The sequence below is a fragment of the Drosophila santomea genome, chromosome 3R, assembly GCF_016746245.2.
Source record: "Drosophila santomea strain STO CAGO 1482 chromosome 3R, Prin_Dsan_1.1, whole genome shotgun sequence".
NCBI lineage: Eukaryota > Metazoa > Arthropoda > Insecta > Diptera > Drosophilidae > Drosophila > Drosophila santomea.
Window position 1 is genome coordinate 12,606,844 of NC_053019.2, and position 14,212 is coordinate 12,621,055.

At 44.4% G+C, this 14,212-nt stretch overlaps 2 protein-coding genes across 3 annotated transcripts in view; one reads left to right on the top strand and one right to left on the bottom strand.

Annotated features, from left to right (window-relative positions):
- Window positions 1-14,212, bottom strand: part of LOC120451173 (octopamine receptor beta-3R) — a 37,519-nt gene that overhangs the window by 9,092 nt on the left and 14,215 nt on the right. For both annotated transcript variants that reach the window (XM_039634610.1, XM_039634609.1), the window contains exons 2-3: window positions 1,799-2,711; window positions 358-558 (exon numbers count right to left, since the gene is read on the bottom strand). In XM_039634610.1, the coding sequence (XP_039490544.1) occupies window positions 358-558; window positions 1,799-2,346 (749 nt within the window). In that variant the 5' untranslated portion in view covers window positions 2,347-2,711. The remainder of the gene's footprint in view (window positions 1-357; window positions 559-1,798; window positions 2,712-14,212) is intronic.
- LOC120451176 (protein hugin) lies at window positions 6,508-9,489 on the top strand. Its single transcript, XM_039634612.1, has 3 exons — window positions 6,508-6,761; window positions 8,177-8,456; window positions 9,007-9,489. Exons 1-3 carry the CDS (start codon window positions 6,678-6,680, stop codon window positions 9,216-9,218), a joined length of 576 nt encoding a protein of 191 aa, XP_039490546.1. The 5' UTR covers window positions 6,508-6,677; the 3' UTR covers window positions 9,219-9,489.

Below are 14,212 nucleotides of genomic sequence, written 5' to 3' on the forward strand. Positions count from 1 at the left end.
GCTGTTGGTGCCTTCCAAGTGGGAATGGCGCCAATTAACGGCTTGACAGAATGGAGGAGGTTGTGGGGCTTGGGTGTAATGTGGGGAACGCCCACGTTTCGGCCAGCTGCAAATCATTTGGGCCGCATTCATCATACGGACGGGCCTAATGCTTGCTTTTGATGTGCGCGCCATAGTAATTAATTGTTTCTTCTTGGCAATTCGCCGGACTATGGTATTGAAAGTGATTTGGTTGCCAGGCATCTGGGCAAGATTAATGGTTTTGTGGCCGATCTAAACGGCTTTCTTCGGTGGCTCAGACCAGTACAATTGACTTTAAGCCGTTTAATATAGACAGCGACATAAATGGGCACTCACCTGTCCACCGATATGCAGCACAGGTGCAATATGCTGGCCGTGGAAAAGTAAACATCCAGGCTGTTGTACACGTTGCACATGAACGGTCCGAACATCCACTTTCCGCCGGACAGTTCCACGGAGGCGTTGAATGTCATCGCACAGAGGGCCACCAGCATGTCGGCCATCGCCAGCGACACAACAAAGTAATTGGTTATCACCCTGCGAACGAAACAAAAGCCCAGGAATTTTGTGAGTGAGGCGTGGTTCTGGGCGGGATTTGACCAGCTTCCCCCCCAACTTCCAACTCCCACCTCCTAACCACTAACCACTCGTCACAGTGCAAAACCACGCCAAATGTAATGGCATATGGCATGCATCATATGTGCCGAGTCCGGTAGACTAAGCTCTTTGGCCTTCCTTCCGTGGGCCAAGCAGTGCACCACTGCTTTCCATTTCCATTTCCTGTTCCGGTCTTCGAGGGCACCAGGTCACCGGTATGCAGCAATTTCCTTGGCTGTCATAAGTCACTCGACTCACCAGGCAGCTGCCACCTTCAGCTGGAAGCTACTGGCATGTGAACTTATCATCTTGTCTTCGGGGCGAATGTGGTTTAAGGGGCTTTTTATGCGGAGATGAAAGCACCGTTGTGCTCCTAAGTCATTAATTTTTTTTGGCACATTTATTACGTTAGATACAACATTTAGAACTTCGTATCACATAAGCAATTTAAATTGTTAAAAAGTGTTGTAAACCTATTTTTGATGCCTATCATTGCAATGATAACCAATGCATTGGTTGAAATATAATTTATTGTAATGACTTAAGCAAACATACTATTTTTCACCATAATTATGTTGGTAACTAATCTGTGCATTTAAAAAAGGCTGTTCATTTTTAAAGATCCTTTTATGTCAAGCTGTTCCTTCCTTTATGTACTGCTTTATTTTGTAATGTCTTAACGCAATTCTAGATTGCGTGCATTCTATACCAAGGTAGTAAACGATAATCTGAGCACTTTAAGCTCCTTTAGCCGGATAATAAAGACTTTAATCAACATCTACCCTCGTTGCAGAAGGCATAAACGTTGCGCAACATTAAACGAGTGTCGTGGGCGGGCGTGGGGGCGTGGTCGGCGGCAGAGGCGGTGGCAGCGCTCAATGGTATGCTACACTTATTTGCACTGCACTCAGGGGCGTCCTGTCATCGCGACGCTGTCATGGCAGCGATGGGCTTGGGATCGGCTTGTGTGCCGCATTTAACTTCGTTTTGTGCTTTATTATTCCACTTGTCGCTCATTTAAATTACATTTATTACGCTGGCGAAAAGGATTCGCCCTTCCGTGCCACTGTTTGTTTGCCATTTGCATTGTCCTGTGGCCCTCGCGGCAATGACCCTCAATTAAACTCAGTTACAGTCGCGCAGCGGTGGTGGAAACGAAAGTAATTGGATATAGACTTACCGCAGCTTTCGATTGCGCTGCACTGAAATGATGACCAATGCATTGCCCAGCACAGCGGCCAGGATAATTGACGAGAAGATGAATCCTTTGAGCAGCAGCAGCGATAGATCCAGCCAGCTCTCCTCCAGCTCCGCCTGGTTATCCACGGCAATCTCACTGCCATTGGCCGTTATGTTTGGACCGACTGTGGAGAGGAACTCAAACGTGGACTCCGACGGCAAGTGGGATGAAAAGGGTGAGGAGTAGGAGCCATCTGACGATGTGGCTGTTAGTGATAGCGAAGTCAACGAGGCATCCACAAATTGCGATGTTATAGGCAAACTGCTCGTAGTCGGCTTCGTCGTCGTCGTCGTCGTCGTCGTCGTTTTGGCTGCTGCTGTCGTGAAAATGTGGCTTGTTAATGTTGCAGGTTGCAGGTGGCTGCTGCTGGTGGCTGATGTTGCAGCTGCAACGAGTGTTGCTGCTTGTGATGTTGCTGCTTCTGCTGCGGCTGTTATGGGTAATGTCATTGTCGTGGCCAGAAGGTCAGCCACGTTAACCCCTGACATCTCTTCGATTTCGCAGCCCGATTTAAACACAGCTCATTCAAGTTGCTCCGCCAATGCTTTTTCGCTGTACCTGTCGTTTATCTTTGTCCCGGTTGCTGTGCGTAATTTAAAACTCGAGTAATTGCAATCTGCAATGCAAACAAGGCTGCCGAAGTTCGCCGTCATCCTGGTTGCCAATGTTGCTCCTCCGCGATTCGAGTATTTGCTCACAGCTCCGACTGTAGTTCTCTGCTCCATTTCCCAATCCTCCACAGGACGCTTTTCCCGCTCGGATCCTCGCCAGTTCGAGTTGTTCGCAATGGCAAAAAGTCGAGATTCGCGCTTCGATTTAACATTCAAGCGCGCAACAGTCGGCGACACGGGAACTGCAAGTGAATAAATAAATAATTTATGAAATAATCGCCGAGTGTGAGGCTGTGAAACTGCATGAAAACTGGCAAAATGGGAATTCGAACGGTTGCCGCCTGGGGTGTTTTATGTACATACATACATACATACATAAGTAAAATTCAACAGGGGGCATAGGCTTGATTGCCTATTTATGTGCCGGAGTAACACAAAAATGGGATTCTGCTGTTTCTCCAGTGCCCCATCAAATGTCCGTCCGTTAAAAGTTCGCCACTTCAACTTTGCTACACTATATTAAAATAACAGAAACGTATTGCGTATACGCAGTGTGTGCACTCGGCATGCGTCTGCATTTCTATATTCCCAGCGAGACAGCGGTGCTGACAAGTGCTGACACTTCTGCAGAGTGGAATGTGGAATATAGACCAGTTGTTGCTTTAAAAGCGAGATTAAAGCGAGATTATCTCTGCGCAGCCAGTGGGAAAGTTGTTCCAGTGCATCACGCCTTGCCATAGTGAAAACTGAAAATCCCTTTTGCCCCGGTTGTAAGTAAAACAAAAGACGCTTCATAATCTGTGGTAATCTGAAAGTTCTTATTATGTTAAGCTTTTGGCGACTCAATTTGGCCGTAAAAAAGCTAACACATCATTAGGAAAAAGCTGAAAGCGTGCTTACACTTTAGTTTTCCCCAGCAACATTGGATTGAAGCTAAATCCGACCTTGGCACTCAGACAAATCGCTGGCTACACGTTTTCATTCCACTTGTTCTCCGCACTGTAGTTGCTGGCCTCACCCCGTCCCACAGAGTTTTGAATCTAATATTTTTTAGGATTTATGTACTTATATAGATAACCTTGCCGAATTGATTGCATTGCGTTGTCCTTGAGCTGTCGAGCTGTCGAATCGACTTGTTTGCCCAGACCATCCGGTCACATCCTCTTGTCCGATTGGCAACTTAATGTTTTAATGCTTGGATTTAAACCACATCAATGCGCTCTATCATCCTTGGCTTATACATTTCACAAGCCATTATTTATTGGTCGCTCGACTGTCTATAGTCCTTTGGCCCACTCACACTCTATTTGGCTTAATTATTGGCATCGCGGAAAGTTTACAAAGCCGCTGCCCTTCCGGCAGTTGGGCTCCGGCTAAGCGCAAATGTCAACAGGACCCGCTTCGTGTTGGTTCTGGTGCTGGTGCTGGGTGTACGGAAAATGCGCTAGGTCTTGGTCACAGGACTCCTCCGTATCCTGGACTTCCCAGCTCGAGTGGGCGGGGTGCAAAGTGCAAACTTCAAAGCGCCGCGCGCGCACAGGACACGACTAATTCAATTAAATCCCTTCGCCATCCTGCTCCTTCGGCGAAGGACACACGGTGGGCGTCGAGGGGCATTATCTGCCGCGCCATTTGAGGACTTAACTCCTCCGGAGCATTAGCAAGCTGATAAAGCGAGCAAGAGCAAATAATTGACCATAAAATATTTTCCCATGGCAGAAACTATTTAATTTCCCTGAACGAGATGTAGTTTGGTTTTCATCCTTCAGGAGGAAAATTGCCCCAGGGCGGAAATTAACAAACGAAAATTTGACAGAGAGATTTCGAAACACTTTATATTTGCCGAAATAAATTCCTACCAGCTAACCCAATTGATTCCCTATCCCCAAGTACCATGAATATCATCTCTTCCCTGAAATTCCTAAAGGCTACAAACTTATATCACTTAATGTAAAACATAGACAATACTTTTATTCTAACCAATATCTACTCATATTACTATTAATACTCAATTTAATGTAAATCCAAGTATGTAAATATAGCTTAAGGCCTAGTAGCTATAGCTTAACAATCGGTTAGAGGTAATTTGTAATTGCCCCGGAACCAGAGTATAAATAAATAAATAAAAAATTGCGCTCTAATTTCTTACTTCTACATTCAATTAATTAAATAGCATTGTGAGCTACAGCGAATAAACCAACATTTTATCAGTTATTTTTTGATATCGCGATGAACAAGGACACATTCCATTACGACATTTTAGTTTTATTTATCTGTCCAACAAAAGGAAGCATCACTTTGCGTTGGTTGTCCAATTAGTTCGCACATATAATCTGTTGATAGATTGAAAGAAGAACTACAGTGCAAGGTAATCCCTCAAATACGGGTTTGTCAAATTACATTTTTCGCAACTTTATGGCGCTGTTTGTTTTTTTTTCCGCCAAGGATACATTTTCAGCAGTTGGCAAATAGATAAATCCTTCAGGGCCTTAGCTGGAAAAGAGGTCGTCCCACGTACATAGAGTTAGTAAATAAATAAATGCCAGCTGGGGATCGCCAGGTCGAGTTTGTGTGTGGGTCGTGTCCGGGTCATGTTTGTGTAAATTAGTGGCACAAATAAACACTCGACCAGCAGCTGCAACAGATGCACGGATAGCCTTTCAAGCAGAATCCAGAAAAACACTCGATTGATGGATGGTTGATGTCTGACCAGGGACCGAGTTTAGATAATTGAAATTCTCGTGATTTGCAGCCAACTGATATTGAAACCCGACCAAGTGTGCACAGCTTATATATTCCGGGGCGTATGATAAATTTGATTTGCCTGCCTTCTTGACCCATTTTCGGTTGACAGTCGACAATCGTCAGTGCTCGCAATCTGATTTTAAATGCCTGCTGACAGGCAGCCAGGTGTGCAAGATGTTTGCCCAGCAAATTGAACCTAATGCGGCTCACGAATGGCATTTAAATAAGCCAGCTGCGAGATTGGGGAGTTCTCCAAGCCTTTTTCCATCCGCAACACAGGCAACACAGGCAACACAAGCAAAACAGGCCCCAGGCTACAGGATACAATGCGAAGACAACTGTCAACACTTAAATAAGATTGATCGATTGGCAGCGTCAACGGCATTGACATTGCCCCATTGCGGTGGGTGTTGGGCCTAAGCCATCGCCTTCACAGGCGTGATGGACTTTACACGCGCTCAGATTTCCATTAAGCAGGATGCCCCACGGTTACGCTGGGTACACTTAAAGGAAAGAGTTTTAAAATCCTGACTCCAACTGCTTTAGCTTCCTGCCCTTCGAAATGCTAAAAATAATCTCCTTCAACTTTGTTTTTACTCGACATTTAAGTCTTATAAGGATGTTTCGCAATAAAAATAATATTTTGTACACCGAAGTGTAGTATAATTTTTACGTTAACTTCCCATTGTTACTGATTATTCAACAGATTTTAATTCTACTGACACAACAAACAAAAAGGTATTGCTATAATCCTTGGGCATATATTTATTCATGTCATACCTTTGACAACTTATGGACATATTAAATCCGCATCTTTTGGCTGTGAAGCGATGTGGATTTATCAGCAAGCAAGCATTACAATCGTTTATTAAGCCGCCATATTAAAATATTTCAGGGCTTATCAACGAATACCTGCACTGTCTGCTTAAATATCATCGGACTGATGTGAAGTGAAATCTGGTCTACATAAAATGCATATATATTAAAGTCTCGTTTGATTTTTTCGTCATTTTTTTGACTGCAGACTTTACAATTAGCTTTCCAATTTGAATGCCAGTCACTCATCGAATCCCTTTTCGCATTTCGCTCGCTATGTGGGCGACAAATTGGTGGCGCTTCCGTTTGGGATTTGCCGCTTGATTCGCTTGTTTACGCTGACCAGCGGCATTAGAGTGCATAACAAATCACTTAGCACCCGTCCATCAGGGACCTAATCAGGCTCGCATGGGGCCGCTCGCATTTGGCTATATAACTTGCGAGCTGACGCGCTCCTGGCATCAGTTGTCCCGCAAAGCAGTCCCAAAGCGCAACGCGGTTCCATTCGATCATCCGACTATTAAGTTAATAGGTCCAGCGCATCCGGAGTGTCCTGTCCTGTCCTGTCCTGGGAGGTCAGTCGCTCGTAAACGCCAGAAAACACCTAACACCTAACAACGAACGCAGAACGCTCAGTTAGCCCAGTTATGTGTGGTCCTAGTTATTGCACACTGCTGCTAATCGCGGCTTCCTGCTACATCCTTGTTTGCAGTCATGCGAAGTCCTTGCAGGTGAGTCTCTGGCATACTGGGGAAAAGTGTTGGTAGTGGTACCGGGGCTTGTTGGCCAAACAAGCGCCACTTAATTAGTGTTATTTGCCCAGGCACAAGTTTGCGAGCTTAGCGTGATAATTTCCAACGGCTGCTGAAATTCTTGGATTTTTGGAACGCAAATTTTGGGGCGAAAAGTTTTCACTTTGCCGTGTGCTTTGCAGCATTTTGTGGCACACTCATTTCCCCTCTGTCAACTGCACTTGAAGTGCTACCAATTAGTTCGCAGATACTGCAACTATTTTTTTTTTGCCAGCTGGCAATCAATTGGCATCTAATTAACATTTCGGTTGCAGTGCCAGCCACACTGCGTATACGTGTTGCGTAACTTATTCTCACCACTAATTAAAATAACTTTATCTTGATGTTTGGCTGTGGAAATTTAATAAAGCCCAATAGGCCATAATAAATCAAAATGACATAATTATATCAAGCTTATGCATAGTTCATTGAGTTGGGAATTCGTGGTGTTGTATTTGGCCTTAGACAAAATGATTTCGTTTGATATCAAGGCCACAAGTGTTTCATATTAAATTTGGCACATGAACAAAATATTCAGTAGTATGAAAATACAAAAAGGGAATAATAGATGTAAATTATTCAACTATTATTTATGTAAGTCTCTTGCTTTTTTCATTTAATCGCAAAGAATATTACACATATAAAGGTGTAAATTACAATTAATTGTTGTAAAGCAATACAGAAAAAATTAATTTTTTTCCTCAAATTTTTATGCGTAAACTAAAAGAAATTAAAGTAAAATCCCATAAGAGCACTAAGACTATAACATTTCACTATTTTAATCAGCTTAAATAAGAAATAAATACTAATTGCTGTTCAAGGCTTTATAAAATATTTTAAATTGGTTTGTAAAAAATACACACTATCAATTTTTGTTGAGTGTAGCCCAAAACGCCGACACCCGCTTAGTGAGCGTTTATGGGCGAAGTGCGATTTACAAGCCGATTTTAGGTGTTGGCATTTCAATCTACATTGAGTTGTCTAATCAAGCGGCACACGCTGATCTGCCTTCCATGCCTGGCTGTAAATTGAAACAATAAAGTGCTTTACTCGCACATTCAAATACACAGCCACATCCACATCCACAGACAACCACACGCACTGCATACACATACACACGCAAGTCGGTTGGAAGGATTTCTGTGTGTGTGTGCAGCTCACGTACGAGTATGAGCATAAATAGGCGGCATAAAAATAACTTAACACGTGTCGACAGTTTGGCAGCGTGGGAACCCTCGGTAAAAAAAAAACATCCTCCAAGGAAATATCTGAAATATTTAGCTCCTTCTTTTCCCCATACCTCCCGTGTCGGTTTTTTTTGTGCTCGGCTTTTATGGCATTTTTTATTTGTGCAGGGCACGAGCAAACTGGATTTGGGAAATCACATCAGCGTCGGCTCTGCCAGAGGATCATCATCACCAGCTTCTGCAGCGTTGAGCGAGGCACGCCAAAAGCGCGCCATGGGCGACTACAAAGAGCTGACTGACATCATTGACGAGCTGGAGGAGAATAGCCTGGCCCAGAAGGCCAGTGCCACCATGCAGGTGGCTGCCATGCCGCCACAGGGCCAGGAATTTGATTTGGACAGCATGCCGCCACTGACCTATTACCTGCTGCTCCAAAAGCTGCGACAGCGTAAGTTGCCTAGAAGGGATCACACTGCGTATACGCAACATCCAGTCGGGATGGACACGTGCTGAAATGTGAAGGATATATGCATTCGGGGAAGTCCTTCTAATTGGTTCCCCAATCACGTTTCCATTTCACGCCACCATCCTCCATCGTGTTGGCATACTTAATGCATAAGCATTTTTTGCACAGAGGAAAACATAATACGAAAATCTTATTGCCATTTAATATGCAGGTCGTTGCTCAACTTCACAAGCCATTGGCATATTTATATTAAAACAGCGTATTCAGTAAGGAGAACAAATTCCATACTTAATGTCGAAAATTGTACAAAAGTCGCTGAAGTTTGTATCTTTTTCGCCTTCACAATATCTGGAGATCTCATGCAAAAGAGTACTTAGCTATCTTCAAAGCTGTTCAAATGTATAAGTCCATTCTTCTGTGTGACTCCCAAGGCTTTAAAATAATCCAAAAATTTTTGAAATTCAACATTCTTATTTTCTTTAACAAAACTCGTATGCATTATGAAGTATTCCTTCTATTTCCATTTGGACAGTGCAGAGTAATGGGGAGCCCGCTTATCGCGTGCGGACGCCACGCCTTGGCCGTAGCATTGACTCCTGGCGACTCCTGGACGCCGAGGGGGCGACGGGAATGGCGGGCGGCGAGGAGGCCATCGGCGGGCAGTTCATGCAGCGCATGGTTAAGAAATCGGTGCCGTTCAAGCCACGCCTGGGCAAACGTGCTCAAGTGTGCGGTGGCGATTGAGTCACGACAAGGACGCGAGGACATGGCACGGCACGGAATCGGACTGAGGACGGTGGACGGAGGACGAGCCCAGGACAAGGTTGAGGCCAGGCGACTGGGCTTCGAGCTAACATAACCAACCCATAATGGCCAGCTGAATTCGACGCGACGCAAAATTAATCCACATATATGCATAGTGAATGACTACTAGCTACCAGCGCTATAACCCTGATTTGAGAGGAACTAATGATGTGTATATACAGTACATATATTTATTATTTATTTAAATAAATTGTGCAGCCCCCAAAAGTTCTATTGACTTGCCACGCCGCGATTTTGCTACCCAAATGAGCCGGGAATCAAATAAACATGGCAATTTCATTAACGACCTGCGCTTACTAGAGTTCTATATTCACAATATACTATATGGCCATTTCCCAGTTAAATTTATGAGAATTTCATAACCAGTGATAGGGCGCGTAAATTGGAAAAATGCGGCCAGCATCCGTTGCCACAAAATCGCCCATGAGTGTTGGCCATGGCAACTGCCGCTTGCAGTTGGCCCATGCGTGCATTTTGAGTGATAAAATATCTCGGTTCCCTTGCCGCCCCCTTTAAAAACCCAGTGCCACAAATTTGGCCCGGCCAAAAGCTTCTGGCTTTATTTGGCCCGATGAAGCAGGCAAAATTGTGCGGGGCTTGCAATGAATGCTGAAAAGGAAACATTTTATGAATGTTTTTGCAGTGGAAAACTGAAATTTAAGGTATCCATGTAGAGAGGCCTTAAAAAGATTATTTTTAACTTTTATAAATGCATTAAATATTATTCACTGCTGTGTATTGAATTCTGTAATCGTAACCAGGACTATATAATCTTGAAAGCATATAAGAGAATTTCCTTCATTTAATTTTTCTAATGCCACAATGCTTGATGCTTTAATCTTGTAATAAATTAAAACGGAAAGTCATTTAATTCCGTTTCCAATGCTAACTCCGGCTGACGCAGCTGTTTTTGCAGAGTCTCAGCAGCTGGAAGTTTTGCAACTCATTAGAAACTTGCCACATGCCAATTAGTTGGCCTAACCCAGGCGTTACCCAACCGCTCCAGTGGCCGTGATCCACAATCCCAGCTTATGCCAGCTCCAATTATTGACCCCAGGTGGTTGCGGAAAGACTGGAACTTAACCATTTGAAGTGGGCCCCGAACCCCGACCGTAGGTGTAGGGTTCGCCTGCATCCTGGGATGGATCATACATCACGTAGTCGGCAATCCAAGGAGCAGCTAAGCAGAGGATATATATGTGCATGAATCGTGCCTAAATTGCGATAATGGCCACACAGGCCAGGCTTCCGACCGCCTCGCCCCAAACGAGATATTGAAACATTATAACTGCAAAATGGTAATAAATTTATCTCCACCTCTGGGGGAAAATGAACCAAAAAAGGAGCAATCGAGGAAGAAGTCGCGAGCCAGACACGCACATGAAGGCTCGGTAAAAAGCGTGCTGCACTTTAAAAAAATACAATGTTTTTCTATATGCATTGTTTCAATATAATATACATTCACTACCAGCTGACAGTTAGCATTGAATATAAATTTATGATTAAGAGCCATTTAAAAACTACAATTAAATAATCATATTTTTCAGCAACATTTTAAAATATTCTTTAATTTTATTAGTATTTTTAAAAGTGTATGGGACTGGGAATCGGCAGGAACTTTGCATGATAGCAGGCGTAGATTTACAGTCGGTTCGTTGCGTAAGGTTAAACTACCTTAGTATTAACATCAGCTGGCTTTTGCTCCGGCTTCCTGTCGACGTGGGTTTGGGTGTGGGCGTGGGCGTGGGCGTGGGCGTGGGCGTGTAGGAGTCCTCTCCATGTCCTGTTCGGGGCTCCTCCGGCCCGAGGTTCCCGTCTATCTGGCTAACAGATACATGCATATGGGCAAAATGATAAGTTGATTGTGCCTAAGTACGCGCGTGAGTGCGTGTAAGGCGAAATCACTTTGCCTGATTAAACGGCGGCATTCCGGTTGAAACCTTCATTTATCCGGCCTGGCAGCGGCATGTTTCGATATCTGTCTGTTTGGCTCACTTAACTTGGCCAAGAGCGAACTCGACCATCAAGGAGAATTGTTAAAAATGTGTGCTAATATGGCGCAAGTCTCGCTGCTTCGAGTACAACCCTTATTTATGGAACCGCAACGGACTGATTTAAATTGATGGCCCCATTTTCGGCCCCCTTCAGTGGGTGTGGCACTCTCTTAATCAAATTTCAGCCAAGCCGAAAAGGGCTTCAAATTGGCTTTGTGTGTGGGTGTGTGTGTTTTGGCCACAAAAGCGGGCAAGATTATTTATGTGCCCAGGTATTGTGTGTTTGCGGGCACTTTGATGTTCTTGAGTACACCTGCATAACGGCAGTGAGTATATCGAGATTCTGGCATCTAATATTAATTAGTAGAGGCTACCGACCTGTCGAAGTGATTGATAATTCGAGATTATCGACTTTCTTGAGTGACCTATAATACACCCTGCACCCACTTACTTTGGCTTACTTTGAGGTTGCAAGCAACTTGACAGGCAATTGGTTAGGAACACATTTAATTGCCAGCGTTAGCTAGTCAAACTGTCAATCAGACATTAAAGTAACGAGTTCTGAAAGGTATACCACCGTCATTATCGTTAAGTATCCACGCAGCCAACGAAAAGTAATTATAAAACTTTTCGTATAATCTTTGTTTAGCAATGAAATCCTTACAATTTTCTTCTGCTCCAAGTTCTTTTCACTTAGAAATTTAAAAAAAATATGGCCAACATTTATGGGATTTCCGAAGTCTTCCGTCCAACTATTTCGTTTCGGTACTGATAAACTTTTCATACGGCTTTTGCTATTTCTGTACTGCCAAAGTACACATAGTCCTCGGCTCTGACCCTCAGCCAAATACCAAAAAGTTTGGAATGGATCCGGGGGCAAAATCCGCCATTCCCCCTTGCCCCAAATGCAGTTACGCCGGAGTGGAGCAACCAAAGAGCTCTTGGCTATAAATCCGGTGACGGACAGGTGGGCGACGCCTCCGTCAGCTTTGCAGCGAACTAAAGCTGCAAGTTTTTCCTCCTTTTCCTTTTTTGAGTATTTTAGCCATTTCCATGGACTGGCTGTTGTTGCCAGTGCAATTTTTGCTGCCCTTGCATGGCATCGGAAATTTAGAAATTGCAAATGCAGCAGCCACATTAGCACACACATACTCGTGCAGAACAGCAATGCCAACACAATGCTCCTGCTCCTGCTCTGCTGCTGCTGCAATTGAGGCCTTCCGAGGAGGAGCACGAGGTCACCACCACCCAGGGGGCACAACAGCGACCGAAAACCAATCGAAAAATCCAGTTTTTGGCAATACGCGTCAGTGGCCTCTTGGCAATGGCAGTGGCTTTGACGTGGCCGCTGACGGTGCCACTGACATTGGCATTTCCGAGACCCCAGTAAAGGACTCCGATTCCTGCCATGATTTACTGTCGGAATTCTTCGTTGCGAAATATAACACTATTCTGCAGTATTCCATAGTGGATGTGTGACATGTGCAGTTTCATTCGTCAAAATGTCTATTGAAAAATATCATGCAGGCTGACTTGTACCAATTTCAAGTACTCATTTGTCAAATCTCACTGGCGATGTTGTAATAACTTCAACTTAAATGATTTGAAATGTGTCAGCTAGGAATGGCTATAAAATACGTATATTGCAATAAGCTTACAAAATTCTGACAGATATTCGAAAATGAAACAGTTTCTTAAAAAACAACCACATTGAATAACATATATTATTATTAAAGTGACTTAAGTGTGCAATTTGTAACTAGCTTTTACTGGGCATTAAACTGTTATCCCTAAGTAATTTGGGGCAAAAAACTTAATTTGCGCCATGGAGACGTTTGAGGTATGAAAGTTCAAAGTTGCGGATATTTGACAAAGTTATGCCGTTAAACTGCCATACAGTTTAGTGGTGCTCACAGGAAGTTTTACTTAGTGGTGATCGACTGTAGCTGCAGGCAGCTACACACTTGCTGTGTCAGAGTGCAACACTTTGTTCTCTTGATTTTTATTTAATATGCCAGTGACTCGGCAGAATCTGCAGCATGACCAGCCCCAACAATCCACGCCCAATCACGCATGACTGAGTTGCTCCGGGCTTGAACCCCCAGTCATCATCCATCAATTTGCCTATGACATTTTGGCTGATGTGGCGAATTTTCCAACACTCTCGCCCGCTGCTCACTGCTCAGTGTCAGCCCGCCCTATTCGTTTTCGTTTAATTACCGTCAATTAGGCAAACATTGTGGTGCTGGACACAGAGACCTGCATATAATCAAATTACATGCCACATCAGGATGGCCAAATGGCTGGCGATGGCTTAAATGTACATAGTGCCGCGCCAGCAATCAGATAATCGTCCGGCCGCAGACCGATTCCAATAAACTGGCGCCACAAGGATGCGAATGCGATTGGGGACGTCCTTGAGAGCAGGAGCTCGCAAGAAAGTCGCTTTCAATTACGCCAGTTCACCCGGTAGCCATCCTGGCGTGACTTTTCCTGCCACTGCCACTGCCATTGCCGCTGCCAATGCCACGGCCACTTTTGGAGCTGCTCCTCCTGCTGCTCCTGCCATGTGGGTCTCAGCTGGACTGACAGGCTGACAGGCGGCGCTGGAAGTTGGTACACATTGGGTTATAAATATTTGTTCGATTTCAGTTGGCCATTCCGCGCTTCCCAGCTCCCCAGTTTCCCGGCGAAAATCAGTTTCGTGCTCCGCCTGCTTAATATAAATACAAATCAAATGCGGCCTCCCGACGGCCATTAATTGTATCGTGGATTCATGTATCGCGCCCCAGTTTTCCAGCTCCATAGTTTTCCCCTTGGGATCCACTTGGCGTGCCAAGTTCTTTTGCCCCAAGCCGGCGGAGCAGGTAATGAGAAAAATTAAATGATTCAGCACGCAAAGCGACTGTTGGCTCGTGT